The 14,525-nt window shown below is 48.2% G+C and overlaps 1 protein-coding gene across 1 annotated transcript; it reads right to left on the reverse strand.

Annotated features, from left to right (window-relative positions):
• Positions 1-7,024: 7,024 nt before the first annotated feature.
• On the reverse strand, positions 7,025-14,064 carry pgk1 (phosphoglycerate kinase 1). The gene is made up of 11 exons (XM_068744987.1): positions 13,889-14,064; positions 12,413-12,463; positions 12,070-12,225; positions 11,750-11,894; positions 10,929-11,032; positions 10,735-10,854; positions 9,763-9,877; positions 8,605-8,784; positions 8,302-8,479; positions 7,486-7,584; positions 7,025-7,381 (listed from the first exon to the last, which is right to left on the reverse strand). Exons 1-11 carry the CDS (start codon positions 13,951-13,953, stop codon positions 7,341-7,343), a joined length of 1,254 nt encoding a protein of 417 aa, XP_068601088.1. The 5' UTR covers positions 13,954-14,064; the 3' UTR covers positions 7,025-7,340.
• Positions 14,065-14,525: the final 461 nt, after the last annotated feature.

Below are 14,525 nucleotides of genomic sequence, written 5' to 3' on the forward strand. Positions count from 1 at the left end.
GGTTTAACTGAAATTAAAATTGGGAACCATGGCAACGAGAGAAAAACCGAAAAGGTTAAAAAGTCCTAACTAGCAAAACGGTGGGACTTCAGTAACTATAAAAAGCGCGCTTTGGGGAGGTCTTCTTTGTCTCGATGGCGAAACGTGTGAAAGGGTGAAAGAGGAAGCGCGGCTCATTCTGCGGCAGGCAGCCGGACCTCGAGCACCGAAGGTAAGAGCAGCGACAGCAGCACATCTGTGAGAATTAAAAGACTCTGGTTGATTAACAAGAAGGAAAATACCCCATAATAAGAAGGTGGAAACCACCTGCATGCTCTCTCAGGTGCTGCAGCATGAAAGAGGTACTACTTCTTACATCAGCACAAATATTACCATCAAGTTTAGATCATTGTGTTTGTTCATATATGGAGCACGTTCAGCCATCGTTTAAATGTTTGACGCCTAAAGAATGGGACTTCACCCAAAGCGACGCAGCAGCTTGCTGAACAGAGTGGATCTATATGAATATTATTCTGTCTCATCCTTGTGGGACGGATAAAGGCACAAGCGCTGTTGCCTCGCAGCGAGAAGGCTCCGTGTTCGCCCCCCCCCGGGGCGCCTGTCCAGGGTCCAGATCTCATGAGTTCACCCGACCAAGTTAGAGAGAGGCTGAACGGCCGCTTTAAGTCTTCGACTGCCAGACAACGTTCATCTCCAGCCAGCAGAGACTTTTGTTTCGGCCGACCACATCCTGTGGTTCAGAGTCAGTAACAGAAAAGCAGAAGCTGCTTGGCTGGTGACCAGCAAGCCCCGTAGCCGTCTACTCCGTTTCACCGCCCAAGTGCACACGTGTCCCGTCCCGGAGTAACGTCCAGCTGCCCGATCTTTGTGTCTTTCAGGTTCAGGTATGGTAGGAGGCCCCGGCCTGCTGGCTGCCGCGTCGCTCTCCACGCTGAGTCTGCTTTCTCTCCTCTGTCTGCGATGCAAAAGGAATCCAGTGAGTCCGCCGTCCGAGGCCGGACCGGCCCGCTTTCACGATGTCTCGTATGGAGCGTGGCTGAAAGCCCGCTGTCAGAGCAGAGCTGTGGAAACCTGACCGGTTGATGCAGACACCTCTGTGGGGCTGGTTTATAGACAGACCCTGTAGAACCTGCCTCACATTAGCATCACTATTAAACTACTGCAGTTTAATCCCAGTTTAAATCTGGGCCATTATATCAGTATGACAGCGGTAGAGTTTTGTCTGGATCCAGATCAGACTCTTCCGTGTGCTGGATCCGACGGTGATGTCATCGTGTCATTTTCATCCAATCATTGTAGATAATCCATTAATCCATTAGATCCTGATCTCCCCCCAGAATCCAATGGGTTAATTGTCCATGCAAAGCCGTACCCCTCCCTCCCAGAAAATGCAATGAAAATACATTTTGTAATCGTGTTGGGGACAAGCGAACAAAAAACAAATTCGTATTAGAATGAATACAAATACACATAAATAACATTTACACTGCAAAGGGACACAGAGAGGACAAACTGGAGTCCCCGTGTTTAAAGGGCGCCGCCCTGCTGATGAACACGTGTCAGGGTTATAATAGTTTTGGATTTTTAATTATAGTTTAGTTTTAGTTAGTTTTGAATTTGTTTTCTCTAATTCAGTTAGTTTTAGTTAGTTTTTAGAGTGGATTTGTTAGTTTTTATTAGTTTTAGTTTTGTTTTTATTAGTTTAATTTAGTTTTTATTAGTTTTAGTTTTGTTCTTATTAGTTTAATTTAGTTTTTATTAGTTTTAGTTTTTTATACTTTCAGTTATTTGTCAGATGCAGGATTAAAATATAATAAAATAATACAACTCAACAAAAGATAACATATAAAACATTTATTCAGTAATTTTAAACAACCAACCGTAACAGTCCGCAGCATAGCTGCTAACGTGCTACAATCTCGGACTTAATACTTCATTTGCCGCTGATGATTTGCTCTCAGCGTGGATGAGCTTTCTTGCTCTTGATATCAGCGAGTCAGTATTTGGACAGCGTTCAGGGTGAGCTGAAGGGTGAGAGCACCCTTCAGCTGGAACTTGTTGGTTTCTCCATCTGGCAGGTCAAGCTCTGAGCAAAAAGAACAAACAAATGTAAAACACACAAAGAATAGTACAGTTTAATAATTATTGATGAATTAGGACTTTGTAATAACCCTTGTTTTTACAGCAGGGATAATAACGTTACTTGTTTCATGATGTTTCATTTCTTACACTGTTAGCACCCTAAACTAGTTTCCCCAGGATAACCCATTTAATATTGTATATTTATAATGAAGCCCAATATTAGATATGAAATCATGACATGACAATAACGATGATTTCAGTGTGACAATTATACATTTCAGGTTTTAGCAGATGGAGGCTCCAACATTTGTGATTGGCATTTTAGGTTTTGGATCAGAATGAGTAAAATAAATAATTTATTTCCTCTCCTTTTGGGACTTTATGGGGTTTTAATATCAATTAAAGTTTACAACACTGATTATTGTTACATTTTATATCAGCATAAAAGGTCAACAAGACTAATGTATTTGGGACTAGAACCACTCACCAGGTGTTCAGTGTCCTCGTCGTCTGTCTCTAATCCAATCCATGGTTCATCCAGACCATCTCCAGGGCCTCCTAGCTGAGGGGGGCTCCATCGGGGGGGCTCCATCAGGGGGCTCCTCACTTTGGGCTTGGCCTCTGTCTCCAAGCAGCTCGTCTTCTTCTCATGTCTCATTAATGCAGCGATCCATGCCCCCCCCAGTGTGTGTGCCCAGTGTGTGTGTGTGTGTGGGGGGGGGGGCTCCAGTCGGTGCAGGTTAAAAGCAGTCCCTTATTGTTGTCTCCTTCGCGGTGCTAACTGCTAGCCGGGGGGCTGCTTCTCTTACGGGGGGGCTACTCGCAGTTAGCTTTCTTGTTTCCCTCCGTCGTAATAAACACATCCCACATGGGGCTGGAGCGCTCGGCGCTTCCTGCCGGCTTCCGTCGCTAGTGACGTCACCAACCCGATTCTCAACGAGCAGTGACGGGAACAGCCGGACGGAGCCGCCAGCACGCGTAACTCCGAGCAAAATAAATCAATTTCAAAATCGATAAAAACGAAAACGAAGAGATTAGTGTCTTTAATTTTTATTAGTTTTAGTTAGTTTTGTGAACGGACAATACCGTTTTAGTTAGTTTTCGTGTTCTATTTTAATTATCGTTTTTATTAGTTCTAGTTAACGAAAATGTTTTTTCAATTCTAGTTTTCGTTTTTTCGTTAGTTTTCGTTAACTATAATAACCTGACACGTGTGCTGCTTCTGTGTTGCAGGGATCATTCAGAAGGATAATTACATATATGACCCGGAGACATTGTGAGTATGAAGCACAGATACGGCCGCACGATTTCAGCGGAGAGTCAGAGGACGAGACGCTAAGAGACAAACAGATATAATAAATATAATAACGTTCGTAAATAAAGCTGTAAACTTTACTGACGTTAAAACACCCCTGTTACAGCCAACGTGGAAGAAGCATTTTTGCTGTGCCACAGTCAAATACAGGTAATAATAATAATAGTAATAATAATAATAATAATAGTAATAATAATAATAATAATAATAGTAATAATAGTAATACTAATCTTATGAATGGTAAGCATTTATCTGGACTCTGAACTTACATTTCTCCTGTTTCCAGTCATCAGAGTGAACGCCAAAACTTCACCAACACAGTATGTAACCAGTCAGCTTCTCTCTCTCTCTCTCACACACACACACACACACACACACACACAGACAGACAGACAGACAGACCCGTCTCCGCCCCTCCGTTGACTCGAACGAGTACGAGGTTAGGGTTAAGTCCCCCTTCGTGGTGAGGGGACACCATGAAGTTGGCTCATCCAACATGGACGCCCAGTTTCCAGTTGGTGTCTCACAGAGTTAACGTGAGGCTGTTCCAGCCAGAGCAGTGCTGTGCTTCAGCTATTTTGATCAGAACAGTGCCCCCCCCCCCCCCCCCCCCATGCCACTCCGCAGACATCACAAATGCGAGTTCTGCGTTTGTTAACGTGAAGCTTAGCTGCTAAAACTCCAAGAAGTCATTTTTGGTCGACTGTTTCCATTCTTTGGGTGTTTTGGTGATGCCCCCCCCCCCCGCTGCAAACGTCAGGCAGGCGTGAGAAGCGTCTGCCTCAGACCTGGACCTACAGAGAAGCTTAGCCAAACCACACAGGAAGTGAGCAACTTCCACCCAGGGGTTCTGCCCGGTCGACACTGAACACTTTCAAGGCGGCGGCGGTGGCGCCCCCAGTTTCAACATTGTGCCCTGAAACAGGAAGCTGCTGTCCTGAAAGAGGAAGCTGTCATAACTCGACTTTGGTAGATTTCACGTTTGTGTTTGGGTGTGGCTGAAACGGGACATAATGAGCTGCCATTAACGCATGAGGAGGTTTTCTCTTTCTCCAGCGAGGCCCGTGACGACGCTTCACCAGGTGGGTTTTTTTCTTCCTCTTTAATCTGGCTTCTGTCTTTCCTTTCGATGAGATGCTTGACTTGCATCGCCTCCCGTTTCAGCTGCGATGGATGAACAGATGGCCTCGGATGAGCAGTCAGACTATGTGAATATTAAAGATGGTACGTCCACGCACACACACCAACACACACACACACATAACGCACAGTGTCCCTCACCGGCCACCGTCCTGACGTTGAAACGTTCCCGCTTCGCTGCTGCAGGTCACATGAGGAGTCTGGAACATACGTACGTGTGAGTATCACCATGATGGGGCGGAAACAGTCGTTTTATCAAAATAAAACGGCTGTTTTAATATGTTGGTTCAGGTTTGAAATGTGAATATTGTGTATTATTTTCCTTACGGTGAACTGAAACTAAAAAAAGCAACAACTCCAGGCGAGAATCAAGATTTGATTTAAACTGCAGAGGAAACATGACGCATGTTTAGCCCCCCTGGTAACAGGACTAAAGGCCATTATTACACCAAGGTGGAATAATGCAGACACATCAAGCTACATTCTTCAATTCCAAAACATTTATTTTCAACTTTTTTTTTTTACGGATCATCAATAAAGGTCAAGGTCAAGGTCAAGACTTTGCCGGCCTTTTATCTGTCTGTTAGCAGCACAACTCAAAAAAGTTCCGGATGGATCTTGACAAAAACATTTACAGAAATGTTGGGAATGTTACCCGGAACAGAAGAATAGATTTTGGTGATGATCCAGAAGAAATCCACCGATTCTGGATCATTTTCAGTAACATTGTGTTTCTCAATACCTCGGTTCATTATTAAGGGCGGGGTGGGGGTGGGGCTCTATCTCACAAAAAAAAAAATGTGTATAAAATAAATGTTGGACAATAATGACGCGTGTCTGTGTATTCCCCCCCCCCCCCCCCCCCCCCCACCAGAGCTCCTCTCCCACTCACCGTGTATGAGAACGAGCGGGATGAGATAACGACAGGAGGCGAGCGTTTCACATGCCCTCTGAAATACGGCCGATCAAATACAGATGTGGAATCGCACGCCGCCGCTTTCACAGATGTCGATGAGGCGCCTCACGTCTACGCAAACACGCCGTCAATGGAAGACGGTACGCTGTCAGAAAATGGTTGTTGGTTTCCCACGATGAGGCCGAGGAGACGAGATAATAGCTCAGCTTCATTTCACAGACGAGGACGACTACGAGAACTCGCAGTTCCTCAGCACCGTTGTGAAGGAGCAAGAAGACCGTGAGTGGGGAAAAAAAAGAACCCCCCCCCCCTTTGTAGTTTCCGGTTCCAGCCTCTCTTTGCTGCTCTCCTCTGCTGCAGATAGCATTTAGCATGCTGCGCTCATCCATGGGAAACTGTGACGAGCACTTTTCAAGCTTCATTTCACAGATTTATTTGAAATGAAATGAAATGAAATATATAGAATATTAAAAAAAACTGAATTTGCAGCTTGACTGAATCTACTGTAAACATTCTGAGTTCCAAATCCCAAAAATCAGAGGAAATGACAAAACGTTAAGAACAAAAAGCATTCTTCGGTGGTCTTCGGTTGGTTTGTCAGCAGGAGACGTTTCCAAGTTAAAAATCAACGCCACAGTACTTGGTGGGTTCGCCACGGGTCAGACGAGCTGCGCTGACATGCAGGAATAAACTGATCCGGAATCAGTACTTCATTTTTAATATGAGCTCACAGATTCCAGTCTGCAGACTGGAATGATTGAACTAAACCCACCACTGCTACCATTACAAGCACGGTACGTTCATCTGCATGTGAAAACCCGACTTATTTTATAATTAAATACTTTAGAACATGTCTGCTGGGGTCAGCAGGTCACAGACTGGCCGTCGTTCCAGGTTAAAAGGTCATGCAGGCCCTGTAATAATCTCTGACATGTTCTGTATTCCTCCGACATGTTGCCGCAGTTGAACCAGATTATGAGGACGAGGACTGGACCGGATGAGGACGCACCCCGGCGCTTCGGTTCCTCACGCCTGAGGTCAAAGTGCGAGGGAAAACGTAAAGGAGAAGAACTGCTGTGAAATCAGAAAACGTTTCAGGCCGCTGAAACAGCAAACAGTGCTCCTATGCAAGTTTATTATATTTAACAGTTTAACAATTTCACTCGTCAGGTGACCAGACTGGATTAAACATCATTTTAAAGACTCACGGAAGCGTCTCGGATTGCCTTTACAGGGCTGCTGATGTCGGAGGCATGCTCGTCTCTGATTGGCTGTCCCTTTGAGAGCTTTAAATGCCCGTTTACTGGATACCAAACTAGCATCACCTGCCCCGTCGATGAAGTCATTCCGTTTCCATCCTCAGACATCCAGGAACAACGAAAAATCCCCGGCGTGGTGGCGAACGCTTTCATCGGACCGAATAAAGGCGATGACGAGCTCGGAGTTTCACCGCAAACATTTGTAATAGCTCGGGGGGGGGGGCTTTGAGTGTCAGCAGGCGATCGTCTCACCTGCGTTATGACCCCGCCCCCGTCTGAGTTTAAAACCCTCAACAGAAACACAGAGACGGGTCGCTTTACACAGAGACACTTTTATTATCCTAAACAGGTCAGGCGAGACCACAGTGGACACATTAGTTACCACGGAAACCGTTTCTACACAAGTACACCGAACACTGTGGTGGTACAGTGATGTTAATAGTGACACAATCACACAGGCCAGTGTTAAAGGGAGCCGGGTCTGAAGCAGCAGGGGGTTGCTAGGAGGCGGAGTCTCTCCTGAGTGATGCTGCGCGTTGTTGTTCACACCGAGGATGTCTCAGGAGTTACACCCCCCCCCCCCCCCCCCACACACACACACACACACACCAGCCGGCTGCGAGGCAGCTTAGGCGCTGCTGAGCGCATCTACTCCCGGCAGGACTTTACCTGAGGACACAGAGACACCCGACATCAAACGCCTGGGTGACCTCATCATCATCATCATCATCATCATCTAGAGTGCGTTCATTGATTCCGATGTCACAACTCACCTTCCAGCAGCTCCAAGCTGGCTCCGCCTCCTGTGCTCACATGGCTCACCTTATCTTCCGTGTTCCATTTGGCACAGCAGGTGGCGGTGTCGCCCCCACCTGGACAAAAAAAAAAAAAAGAACAGAACACGTCCAAGCAAGATTTAATGGTGATTATCAGACGCGCAAGACGTCAAAGGATGATAAATCACGTAGCGCGTATTCAGCGTAGCATCAGCCAATAACAGAAAAAAAGAGAGAGGTGCAAGACGGGCGTCCTCCGTTTCGCTCTGAGTCACTGCTCTGTTGGCGCCTCTCTCTTCTCACCCCCCGCTGATCTGGAGGCGGGTCCAAACAGAAGAACATGTGGCCCCGCCCAGCGATTCTTCTCTGCTCCAGGATGTAACGGTCCTCAAGTGAGGAGCGTTTTCCTCTCATCCTGCTAACAGACTAACTTCTGGAGGCTGCTCACAGCTGAATCATTAGATTAGCGCTGCCCCCTAGTGGACGAGCAGGGTCACCTCTTAAAGCAAAGCCATTCAATCCCCATTATAAATTCTGATTACTGATTACTGATCAGCCGTTAGCAGCAGAAATGCTCCTTTTAATGACGACGACTTCTGGTTGCAGGTAAACCAGGAATATTCCAGAACTGCAGGTCTTTGCATGTGAGGAAAGAGCCAAGATGCCCCAGACGGAGGTTTCATTATGGGATGGATAATTCCGAGTCACTTGTCGTTATGTCTTGCTTGGGATGCTAACAGCTAACAGCATGCCGGTCCAGAACACAGACGATATAGAATGTCAGACGGCGTTCACACCGGTCGTCTTTCTTACCAATAATCGTGATGCAACCTGACGTGGTCGCGACGACCACGTTGTCCATCAGGGTCTTTGTCCCTTTGGCGAAGTTGTCCCACTCGAACACACCGACCGGGCCGTTCCACACAATCTGCCTGGCTCTGGCCACAGCCTTCGCATATTCCAGAGAGCTCTCTGGTCCACAGTCCAGACCCTGCAGGGACCAAATCACCATCATGGAGTCAAACGAGAAGAGGAATCTCCATTCCATCTGGAGGAAGAGGAACTTCCTACTGGTCGGTCTGTCTGTCTGTCTGTCAGTCAGAGAGCTGCTCTCACCATCCAGCCGGCGGGGATGCCGGCAGCGACGGTGGCGGCGCCGGTGGTGGCTTTCTCGTCAAACTTTTCGGCGGTGACGAAGTCGACGGGCAGCGTGATCTTGACGTCGTTCTTCTTCGCTTTGGCCATCAGGTCTTTGACGATGGCGGCCCCCTCCTCGTCAAACAGGGAGGTACCAATCTGTCAGTGGAGGCAGGAAGAAGACAAAGTTAGATTGGCAATTAATTCACGGTGTGTTGCTTGAGCTAGCAGTAACATTAGCCTGTTATCTTTCAGAATAATTTAAAGATCACGTATTATAATCGTCTTCCACAAAGTTATCGCAGTTCTCAGACACTTATATGAAATATCCGTAAAGGTTTTTTGTCAAAATAACAAACAGATGCTGCAGGACAGCGTCCCCTCGTTTCTGTCTCAAACAGCTCCGTCAGAAAAGCCTCTGAAAACAAAACTGAAACTCAGTTCATTGCGTGCACGCAATGAATGTGCATACATGCGCACGCACATCTTGTACACGTTCGCCCTCTGTGACATCACAGGGGGCGAGATTTCTGCCAGACGTATTTCAGTAAGCGATAACAGAACTACCAAGGATTGACTTGATGGTTTATTTTGCCGTTTTGGGGTTGACCACGACCCAAAACCAGCGAAACAGTGTAGAAACATGGGAAAGTGAGTTGTTCATAATACGTCTCCTTTAAAGCTCCAACATCATTCACCGAGTAACTTTTACTTTTGGACTGACGCCCCCCCAAAAAACAAAAAAAACAAAACATCTTCCCGTTTTGGAAGAGAGGAAAAAATTAAATCAGAGAAAAGAAACTATTGCATCTCGACCAAGAGAGTTTTAATAAGTAACCTGATGCTAAATATAAATTGGGCAGCACGGTGGCGCTGTTGGTTTGATTCCACCAGAGGCCTTCATGTAAGGAGTTTGTATGTTCTCCTCGTGTCCGCGTGAGTTCTCTCCGGGCTCCTCCCACCTCCGAAGTCACGCAACTTCGGTGAATTGGTCGCACCAAGTTGTGCGCAGGAGTGACCGATAAACTGGCGACTTGTCCAGGGTGTATCACAATCTGTTTATTAACAGACTATGGTTGCAATCGTCTCATCACTGCAGGATAGAACCAGGGACTTTGAGAGACGCTGCGTCCTCACCTCCATGTTGTCGAGGACTTTGAGGAAGGTGAAGGCCATTCCGCCGCCGATGATCATCTCGTCGACTTTATCCAGCATGTTGTTGATCAGCTGGATCTTATCTTTCACCTTCGCCCTGAAACAGAGAGACCCAGCAGCTCAGTGGATTCTCACCTCGGCGAGAAGTCCAGCAGGAAGTCCGAGCAGCGTTTCTAAAAGCGTTTATTTCAGCAGTCGGTAAAATAAAGAAGAGAAGAGAAACTGATCAAGCTTCATACGCTGCATGTTAATCTTGATGATCTCAAACCACTTCTTCTTTATCTTCTTTATCTTCTTTCTCTTCTTTACAGGCTGACCCGCAGCATCGAGTGCATTAGAAGCTCAGTAAACACAAACGGGTTGACGCCCTCAGTGAGCCGGAGGAAGCTGATTGGCTGCACAGTGGACTCCTCGAGGGACTCGGACCCACACAAGTCGTACAACAACAGACTGTTACAACAGCTTCCGTCTGGGTTCTGCCATAGAGCGGGGACACGGAGGCTATAGAGCGGGGACGCGGAGGCTATAGAGCGGGGACGCGGAGGCCATAGAGCGGGGACGCGGAGGCCATAGAGCGGGGACGCGGAGGCCATAGAGCGGGGACGCGGAGGCCATAGAGCGGGGACGCGGAGGCTATAGAGCGGGGACGCGGAGGCTATAGAGCGGGGACGCAGAGGCCATAGAGCGGGGACGCGGCGGCTATAGAGCGGGGACACGGAGGCCAGGCCGGACATTAACCTGAAAGCCGCTTGACCTGATCTCCGGTCAGCCTTCAGACACACAAAGCACTGAACCAATCAGAACGCAGACAGTGATGCGCGTCAACGTTTCCCTCTCAAGGGAAATAACTGGCCAGTTCAAACCGGATTTCCTGGTTTGTGTATCGCGGAATAAGCTCAATGGCTGCTTTGCTGTCGTCGTAGGGGCCGGCCCGTTTACTGGAACAGTTCTCACCCCCCGAGGATGGCGAGGAAGGGCCTTTGAGGATTCTCCAGAGCCATGGCGAAGTAGTCCAGCTCCTTCTTCATCAGGAAGCCGGCTGCCTTCTGAGGGAGATCGACCCCCACCATGGAGCTGGGAGGGAGGAGGAGGAGGATATTATGACATCGCCGATAACGGCGCCAACGGCTCCACGCCGTCAGACTCACCTGTGGGCCCTGTGAGCCGTACCGAAGGCATCGTTGACGTAAATGTCTCCCAGCTTGGACAGGGACGCCCTGAAGGAGTCCACCTCCTGCTGAGAGGCCTTAGTCTGCAGGTCAGAAACGACAGGAGGTCAAACAAAGAGGACGAAAAGGAGCCTGCAGCATCGGGGCGAGGGCCCAGTTTACCCCGGAAGCGTCCGTATTCAATATGAACGTTTAAAACACCGATTGGTGTTAGGAAAAGAGGATTCAGCCAATAAGGACCTCCGTTGAACGGCTTCCTTCAGGTCATTCAGTCTGTGCCGACTCGGTTCCAGCCGCACTGAAACAGAAGGTTGCGACCGGAGGACAGAGAAAGGTCAAATGTCAGAGCCGCAGCTCCTGCTTCATGAGGGATTCTCACGTTTCCTCGAGTTCAGACACACAAAAAAAATCCCGCTTCCATTCCTGGCTGATTCTCGCCTCGCCGCCGTTTTATATCACCGTCTGGCGGGACACGCTTCACATTCGACTCGGCCTGTGAGACGCCGTCGGATCGGAGCTCTAAATATAAGGCTCCCGTCTCACACGGCCCGCCAGCGCCGCATAGCAACCGGGCCTCTCGGGACAGGAAAAGCAGCTCGACCCGCTGACCTTAAGGGCTAATGTCAGCAGGTCAGAGCGGCCGCTCCTCTGCGGGGCAGACCTGCGTCCCGTGCACGGTATTTTATCACAGAGACACTCGTCGCGTCGACACCTTTCTGCCACAAGGTTTGCTGAAACCAGCTGAAAGCACCGAGCGGACAAACACGGCCCGTCCCACAGCAGCACGCCGCCGGGCTCACCTTGTTTCCGGAAGCGTCTTTGCCCTTTCCCTCCTCTGCGACGTGGAAGCGGAGGTTCTCCAGCAGGATGACCGACCCGGGGGCGGGGTCGGCACAGGCGGCTTCCACCGCAGGCCCCACACAGTCCTTCAGGAAGGCGACGTTCCTGTGAGGGGGGGGGTCAGAGAACCAGTGAGGGCGAGTCAGGCGGATCAGATATGGGCGACAGATTCTGATCCAAACAGTGTGTGATTACATGTTTCCTTTAGAGTCCATTTTGATATAAATTCTTTATTAAACAATAAAAACAACCACTCAGGCGGTGAAAGGAGAGAACTAACTTCCCCAGCAGAGACCGCAGCTCTGCAGCAACAGGCTCCAGAGAGTACTTGGCAGGCATGGCGTTCCCATCGGGACGGCCCAGGTGGCTCATCAGGACCACGGACTTGGCCCCTTTGTCCAGGCAGTGTTGGATGCTGGGAACGGCCGCCTTAACCCTGGAGAAAGATCACGCAACACGAGAGCTGAGCAAATGCGTCCGCCTACGAACACCGACAGACGCGCAGTCGAGGTTCCCAAAACCGGCGACAGTTTGTCAAATGATGATTGTTTTTTTAAACGAGTTAACAGGTTGGATTTTAACTTCGCAAACACAACAGATATTTCAGGGTTCGCCGGGCGTACCTCTGGTTGTTTGTGATCTGCTTGTCCTTCATTGGAACGTTGAAGTCGACCCTGAAGAGAAGAAGACGTTCGCCGATGACACACCTCTTCATCTTCAGCTGTGAATTTAACATGTCGAGCGAAAGCGACGCAAAGTCTTCCTCCCGTTTTAATGCCGGCTCCGACTCGTGGATTTACGGATCGCAGAATGATACCGGCTAACCCAACAACACTCCTCTGACTTCATGCTTCTTCTCGTGATTTACTAAACACCAGATGAAGGTTAGCTCCATTCAGCTAGTCTGACTAATCTAGTCCTGCATCGTCAGCAGTTGTATAAACACTCTGGCGCCTGGAAGAGCAGAAAAAAAATGAATGAATTCAACTCGAATTATTTTTGCCACCAGCAGAAACGCACCGACATGCCCAGACGTCTCCAAAACCGGGACTTTCTGCCAAAACGCCATTAAACTGGCATAATCCGTGCCTTGCCGTAGCCCCTCCCACTGGTCGGTGCCTCGCCGTAGCCCCGCCCGCCGGTGGGTGCCTCGCCGTAGCCCCTCCCACTGGCGGGTGCCTCGCCGTAGCCCCTCCCACTGAGCTTGTTGCAGCCATGCATGTTAGAACACGCTGCATCCCATGTGACGACACAGCCGAGTAGTCTGGTCTCCATGGTAACCTTTTGGCCTTTATTCCGAACCAGCAGCTACCCAATATGCACCGTTTAAGACCAGAAGTTCATAAATCACACGCGTCTCTGCAGGAAGGGAGGCGGCTGCTCTGGACCGCGTCCTACGCGCTGCCTCTCATTGAATCACCGCGCCGGGCAAACCAAGACTGACCTTTGACATTTCAGAGGGTGTCGGGTTCAAGCGGCGTTCAACACCATCACAATCCAGTCTGCCAATTCAATATCCATAGAACAAGGTAGCGGGACTCGACTAAAGTAAACTAAGAGCACATTGTCGTTGTTTTTAAATAACCTTAGAACCATTCATCGTTAAAATATATTCAACTCTGATGTCCCCATTGTTAGCTTTAGCTCAGCAGCCTACAAGCTGAAAATCACTGGAGGTAGTATAAATACTTTTGTTTTTGTCTGCTGCTCTTGACTCCGCCTGTTCTCGTCTCCGTCTCTCCCTCTCTATCATTGTCTCTGTCTCTCTACCTCAATCTCTCCTCCTCGTGATCTGGCTCCATAGAAACAACATTTAATCGTATCAATATATGTATGAAGTTGACACGCATCGAATAAGACTGCACACATGTTGAGCATCAACGATGCATGCGCAGCAGTTGCGTCACAGGACGAGACAAATGAACTCAAACATTCAAAGCTATGACTTTTATTTAATTCAAATATGCGTCATTTAATTTCTCTTGTCTAATTGTGAATCATAAGTACAATAAAAGTACATGATTTGGCCCTCAAAAGATGACATTAGCTTACGTTAAGCATTGCCGCACTCGCTAGCTAGCTAGCTAACGAAGACGCACCTCATCACGACCCGCTTCCCCTCCACGTCCACCTTGTCCAGGGTGAGCTTGTTCGACAGAGACATGGCGGCTGCTTCGCTGGTTCTTCCCGTCAGCTTCCTCGTCGGGTCTCCTCCGCTTCCTTTCGGCTGGTTAACTACCGAATGACAGAGTTGACCTTCCGAGCACCCTGGAGGAACGTCAGCAGAAGCCCGCCCCTTAATGCTGATTGGCTACATGGGGACGAACGTGCTGCGTTCACTTCCGTCTGTTCGATGACGTTTTTGCGCAACCCGGAAATGTTGCCTCAAATCCTGTTCCGGTTAGAAACCAAGACCGAGTAAACAATGTTTTGTTCACGTCAGAAAAAGAAGTTGAATGACAATGAAATGAGTCCGAGTCATTTTGTTCAATATGAAAATACTTCTCAATTTTACCGGCTGTAATATTTAAGTGCCATAAGCCATAAGTGTTAAACCATCTGATAATAATTAGAGTTTAATGTAATTAACTCTTCTAAAATGGGCAATTAAAGAACTTTAGTGATTTTAAGTGTATTTTGATGCATGTCCTTTCATGTATTAAGTTAAATTAATTTTAAAATGTTAAATGCATGACTTTGGCAACACTGCTACATTAATATATTTTATGCTTCTTG

This window comes from Brachionichthys hirsutus, chromosome 10 (genome assembly GCF_040956055.1).
Source record: "Brachionichthys hirsutus isolate HB-005 chromosome 10, CSIRO-AGI_Bhir_v1, whole genome shotgun sequence".
NCBI lineage: Eukaryota > Metazoa > Chordata > Actinopteri > Lophiiformes > Brachionichthyidae > Brachionichthys > Brachionichthys hirsutus.

What these genes read in the sequence shown, in the direction of transcription:
- pgk1 (XM_068744987.1), bottom strand. Translation starts at nt 13,953, where the DNA reads ATGTCTCTGTCGAACAAGCTCACCCTGGACAAGGTGGACGTGGAGGGG. An exon ending in AAGACGCTTCCGGAAACAAG is followed by an intron (nt 11,033 to 11,749) that starts GTGAGCCCGGCG and finishes TCTGACCTGCAG; the next exon opens with ACTAAGGCCTCTCAGCAGGA. An exon ending in TTCCTCGCCATCCTCGGGGG is followed by an intron (nt 9,878 to 10,734) that starts GTGAGAACTGTT and finishes TCTCTGTTTCAG; the next exon opens with GGCGAAGGTGAAAGATAAGA.